Below are 5,832 nucleotides of genomic sequence, written 5' to 3'. Positions count from 1 at the left end.
CTTTTTATTTATTCACAACGGGTGTTCTCCAAAGGGGTCAGGGTACTCACCGTGACCTCCTCTGGGTAGACGCCAGCCCGGAGCAAAGAGGACTTCCAGATGTCCAGCTCCTCCTGAGAGTTGCAGACCAGCTCCAGAAACTTGTGGTCCTTGTACACGTTCCTTCAAGTATATCATACACTCAGAAAAATATGCAATACACAATGCAAAAAAAAAAAAAAAAAACAGCGCCTCTAAACTTCAACCACAATTCAGTGGAATGAGATGCATTCAAAAGTCAAACAAAACCGCAACAACAAATCTTGTGAGTCTTCAAGAGCCTCAGAAGGATTCATTTCCAGATATGGTTTGCTTTTTTTTTTTTATGATGCCACCACAGAAGTGTACCGGTGACGGCAAATAGGAACACGTGAAACACTTCATCTTTCCCAAATAGCCATTAATCCGTTCCAGCCTCCCAAAAATCGCAACAAAAATAGCCAAGAAAAATAGCACTCTCCGTTTATATTCTATAAAAACAGAGTAATGACATCATCAACTAGAATGGAAATAAACACTTTTTGCCACCATTCAACAGACATTGTGTTGCTCCTTGGGTGCGCATCTTACCCACTTGGCGGGGGCAGCAGAATAATGACACAAATGAAGTTTCACAACTGACTTGATAAATCGCAGTAAAATTTGTCATTTTTCGCAAAAGCACAAAAATATACGCCTTGCATATTGCTATATTGTCGGGGTACAGGTGTTGCTTCACCATTTATATTCACATATCCTTTCCTTCAAAGTGTTTTAACGCGACAACACTGATGCTATTGGTTATCCCGCCGATGGCGTTTTGCATTATTTGTTAGCAATAAGCTGAACCGACTTTAAGGCAAATGGTTTGAAATGTGATTTTCTGCTTTCTGTTTTGTTTCGACAGTAAACCTCAAACTGGGAGTGGCAATAAACAGCTTGACCCCTCTTTTCAAAAGAAATATCTGCTGCTTTTTAAGGGAGTTCAGTTCAATTGCAAAACAAAATAATAACAATAATAATAATAACAATAATAATAAAATAATCATCTCTTCGCTCCCAAAAGCTTTTTTTGCTCCTAGCTGTTATCGTCAAGGCATTATTGAAAAAAGTGAGCCATTCTACTTTATTTCAGTTTTCACATTTGAACATATTGGATTTTTACACAGCAGATGTAACCATAGTCATTGGCTGCTATTTTGAAAGCAGTGCAAAAGATGCTCACGCCCCCCCGCCCCCCGAGTCTCTGTCCCGCATATATTCATGCAATTAAAACATAATTAGCGAGCTATAAAGTTATAATTTACAATCCCTGCAAAGTGCCAGGACTCCATGAAGTTTTGGCCTGGTTCCACTGTGACCGCGGTGCTTTCTTACAAGCACTCCAGTATTCTCCAACCAGTCTTTAGGCCAAGTTCGCAGCATTGTGGTAGGAACCCTGTTGATTTTAAATGGTAGCGCATTCAAGGTAGTGGGGATCCAAACTCACACGTCTCAGCAGTTACTGAAACATGCTCCCGCTGTAACTCATCTACTGTACTCGTATCCTTTCCTCTTTTGTTTGCATTTTATGGCCTTGCTTCCACATCATCTATGTGCTTTGGCTGCGCAAGCCACTCAACCGGGGGTGGGGGGAGAACGAAAAAAAAAAAAAGAGCAATGTGCGTAGCATCTGCAAGACATTTTTCAATAATCGTTCAGTTGTTCCCTCCCCTCCTCTCCTCTCGCTGTTCCCGCCTCACACTCACAACCTCAAATATGTGAAATGTGTGACTGTGAGACAATTGCAATGCTGAGCGAAAATAGAGAGAACAAGTAAGAGAGAAAGGGAGAGCAATGAGGAGAGATCAACAAATAGGCCGGAGCTCCACTGGGTGAGGCTAATAAGTCAGGGTGTGGTGGCGAGCAGTCAGGGCAGCAGGCCAACTATGACAATCCTCGAGCGCTATTACTCTACAGCACAGCCGAAGAAACCTTCTGCGTGCCGGCCAGATGCGTCTCATCAGAGCATCTGATGTAGTTTTGTCATGCAATTCGAAACATAAACTAAAGTCATGAACAGCCCCTCACGGCCCCTTTTTTTCAAGGCGACTTGATCAAACTTTGATGCCATGCTCCAAACACGTTAAACGGTGGAGACAACAAAGCTTTGTAATTTAGCGCCGTCCATCTGTTTTGTATCCCCTCTTGGGATTGCGAATCATTTGGGTGGATTCCCTCGTAGGAGATCGTTAAAGTACAAAGCCTGGACTTTGCCCAAAATGGCTGCTTCAACCTAAAATGGCGGACTTCCTGTACATTTGGTGGCATGCGTCCTTTCTTATGACCGGTGAATTCAGTGTAAACTAGTGTTAGCGGTTTTTGAGGGTGAAACTGCCAAGCGCTGGAATTTGCCCGATGATTTGCTGCTTGAAAACAAACCGACCAAATCCCAGTTCAATTTGAGGCATGGATCCTTGCGACTTTTGTGTGCAGCCTGTTATGACAGACATGTACACCAACTTCATTTCGATGGGTGAAACCGGTGCTATTTTTTTCCCCCTAAATTTACAAGAAATGATCGAAGGACGAGCCGTGAATTTCATCCAACGTGGCTGCTTCAAATCAAAATGGCCAACTTCCCGTTTCACTTCAGGCACGGCGGGTCCTTCAGACTTTTTGGTGTGTCCTGTTATGCTAGGCATTTGATGAAACTGGTGTCTGCGTCTTATTTTTCCAACCTTCCGACTTTTCTCAACACGATCATCACACATTGACGCCATTCTGCGAGGCTAAAGTCCCATTTCAGGCACGGACGGGGTGCTGAAACTTTTTCATCTGTACTTTTATGAAAGACATGTCCACCGATTTCCACTGTTCATCACTGCTCGCAACTTTCATTCAACATCAATTTGGCGTGGTAACAAACACTGGAACGGAAAAAAGTGTTCCTACTGCTGGTCTACATTCAGGACTCAGGCACACATTGAAAGTGCTCCCCGCGCAGATTTATCACACATCCTGACTACATCTTCTCTGAAGGAATTCCTGCTCTGAACGCGGCTGCTTTCGATTTCAAGACATTTTTCAGATTAGTGAAAATACGAACAGAGAAGCGGCACAGGAAAAGGAGGAGGGGGAGGGGGGGAGGAGGAGGAGGAGGGGGGGTGTTGGTGTTGGTTGGGGGGGGTTGCAGGCAGAGGACAGATTTTGACACATTCCTGGCTGATGGCGCTGATACGCTTTCGTCCTCCCCTCAACCCCTTTTCTCGTTCTTCTCTTTCTCTGTGGTGAGTCGAGCAATTCTTTCCAAACGAGAGCCGCCTCATCTCGGATCCAAGCTCTCTGGCTTTGATTAGTTGCTTAATGGGCCTGCCGTCAGTATGCTGTGCTCCACACGCTTGCGCAGGACGCAGGTTTTGTGTGTGTGTGTGTGAATACATCAGTATAATAAACACCGCACATATGTGTTGGTCCAATCAGCTCCAATTACACTTTTTCTCCCCCCAAGACCTCTTATGTTCTCTCCATCTGGTCCACACACTTTAAGGCAACATATCGGTGCGCTCGAGAGTCTGGCGTATACATGCAGACAATAAAACCACACCCATAGCCACCGGCGGTACCAACTGGATATCCTCTCAGCAGAACAAGCAAGGTCAGAGGAAGGGCAACGCATCTTCCCGTTTCCTGCCCTCACGCACACTCGTCGAAAGGCCGTAGTAAACTCCAGCGAGCAGGTGACGACGGCACAAATGCTACGTCAGTGGTGTCAAACGTACGGCCCGCGGGCCGGAACCGGGCCCCGACGAGGTTCGATCAGGCCCGCAGGATCATTTAAAAATGAAAACATGCACGAAAGACACGGAATGAATATTTTTAATAAAATGCAATTCGTGGATTATCCGCTAGGGGGCACATTGTTTTTCTCTTAAATTTGTAAAGTGTAGGCAGGGATTAAATTTAGATTTTATATGCACATCTGTAAATGTTTTTTTTAAAAATCCTTTCTTGATAAATCTCGTTTAATCTTAAAATGCATGACTATATTTTACAATACCAATTACTTGTTAAAGTTTTGTGCCTTTGTACAATCAGTGGGATCCGTTGCAATGCATACGTGTGTGAATGATAAAAGTAAATTGCACATTTGTCTAAGGAAATCTCAGGTGTTTCATGAATTGTTTTGTAAATGATATGTGCATTAAATTTAAACATTTTCCAAATGTGCTTGTGCTTCACTATACCAAAACAAAGGAAAGACATGCGAAATGAGTCTGACACCCCTACTCTACATCATCTCACTGACTGACACACAAACATACACTCATTCGAGGCACACGGACCTTGATTCAGAATTGAAGAGGGCGAAGGCGAATTTGCTGGACATGAAGCCCTTCTCTACATCTCTGACCTTGAGGTTGTCTAAAGCGAGCATGTACCTCTTCTCCGTCTCCTGTTTTTTTTTTAATTGAAAAATTAAAACTGGCTCATCACTGGAACTTCTTGGATTTTTTTTAAAACTGAGTGACTTGGGGATTTGTTTTCGTTTGGCGCTTTTGTTCTCATCTTTTATATGAGATATAAAAGTAAAAAACTAAGTGGAAGGATGGGTTTTTTTTTTTCATAAATTTGCTGATTTTTTTTTTTCATTTTGTCACTGTAGTGTTGTGTGTTGAATTTTGAGGAAAATTAAGTCAGTTCTATTCTGAAATAAAGCTGTAACAAAATAGTGAAGAATTTCTGGTTCTAATGAGACTAAATAGAATGTATTTATTACTGCAGTGTTGAACATGAAAAATTTTACTGTAATAAATAAACTCCCATGCGTACTGTAACTTGCTCAATTATTTTGTATGTGTAATGCAATGGACAACAACCTTTTTCTCCCCCTTGCAGCTTGAAGCATTTTGACTAGAGGGCAGCACATTTCCTCCATAGTTGAAACTTCTTTTCAGAATATGGCCACTAAAAGGCGCGGGGTTCAATTTCCTCTACGACAGGGGGCTGCAGCGTACTTTCTTTTCGGCACCTGCAGATTCACTTATTTGTTAAAAAAAAAAAAAGAAAAAACAATTCAACCTGTTGAATGACTACAAGGAGAAATTGGCGCTATATCGCTACTTTAGGAACCCGTTTTATGATGAAATATTGTTCTAAAAAGCATTTTGTACTAATAAAGGTCTCTTTAAAAATAACTTTTTTTAAAAGTCATCCATCTACCAACCTACCTATCAGAGGTGGGGTTCACTAAGAACTAGCCGCTGGTGGATTGCAGGGCACATATTGGCAAATAAGCATGCTCGGCTGTCATTCAGATATTCCAAACTCAAGACAAATGATGTTGAAAAATAAAATGGCTCTTTATTATTAAAAAAATTATAAAATAGTGTTTTTTTTTCCCCGCGTTCATAGAATAACTGCTATTTACTGTATATTTACACAAAAAGTTCAGGCACTTGTGGAAAAGTCAGCAGCCTACGGTAGTGTCTGTACAAAACAAGCTCATGACTTGCGAAAGTGTGCAGGCGGCAGACGACGGCGCTCGGGACGGATCACACATCGCACAGCTGGATAGAGGTCGCCGGGGCTGCGGGCGGCGGCGTCCTCCTATTTGGAGTTTGGGGCTGCCGGAGCAGGCCTCCTGGGTGGAACAGATCAGACCAGTGTTAGTTGTGTCTAGTAAAATTTGACAGTGGCAGTGAGTTATAAATAGCAGCAACAAATAAAAAATAAAATGCAGCTCAAGGAAGGAGAGGCAAGTGGAAGGCGGATTAGTAAGCATGCATCAACAACTTTCTTGGTTGCGTAAGTCCTGTACATAACAGTATTGGA

At 42.6% G+C, this 5,832-nt stretch overlaps 2 protein-coding genes across 2 annotated transcripts in view; both read right to left on the bottom strand.

The window, feature by feature from the left end:
- Nucleotides 1–8: 8 nt before the first annotated feature.
- Nucleotides 9–4,462, bottom strand: LOC109531934 (dynamin-3-like). The gene is made up of 2 exons (XM_019896472.1): nucleotides 4,344–4,462; nucleotides 9–162 (listed from the first exon to the last, which is right to left on the bottom strand). The coding sequence occupies exons 1-2, from the start codon at nucleotides 4,433–4,435 to the stop codon at nucleotides 9–11; spliced, it is 246 nt and encodes an 81-aa protein (XP_019752031.1). The 5' UTR covers nucleotides 4,436–4,462.
- Nucleotides 4,463–5,552: 1,090 nt separating this feature from the next.
- LOC109531933 (uncharacterized) overlaps nucleotides 5,553–5,832 on the bottom strand; it is a 6,821-nt gene continuing 6,541 nt past the window's right edge. The window contains exon 9 of the mRNA XM_019896470.1: nucleotides 5,553–5,641. Coding sequence (XP_019752029.1) covers nucleotides 5,553–5,641 — 89 coding nt within the window. The remainder of the gene's footprint in view (nucleotides 5,642–5,832) is intronic.

The sequence above is a fragment of the Hippocampus comes genome, unplaced genomic scaffold (assembly GCF_001891065.2).
Source record: "Hippocampus comes isolate QL1 unplaced genomic scaffold, H_comes_QL1_v1.1 scaffold22, whole genome shotgun sequence".
Classification (NCBI taxonomy): Eukaryota; Metazoa; Chordata; class Actinopteri; order Syngnathiformes; family Syngnathidae; genus Hippocampus; species Hippocampus comes.
Note: the sequence above shows the minus strand (reverse complement) of the source record. Positions and strands in the feature narration are given on the sequence as shown.

What these genes read in the sequence shown, in the direction of transcription:
- LOC109531934 (XM_019896472.1), bottom strand. Translation starts at nt 4,435, where the DNA reads ATGCTCGCTTTAGACAACCTCAAGGTCAGAGATGTAGAGAAGGGCTTC. An exon ending in CTCTTCAATTCTGAATCAAG is followed by an intron (nt 163 to 4,343) that starts GTCCGTGTGCCT and finishes ATATACTTGAAG; the next exon opens with GAACGTGTACAAGGACCACA.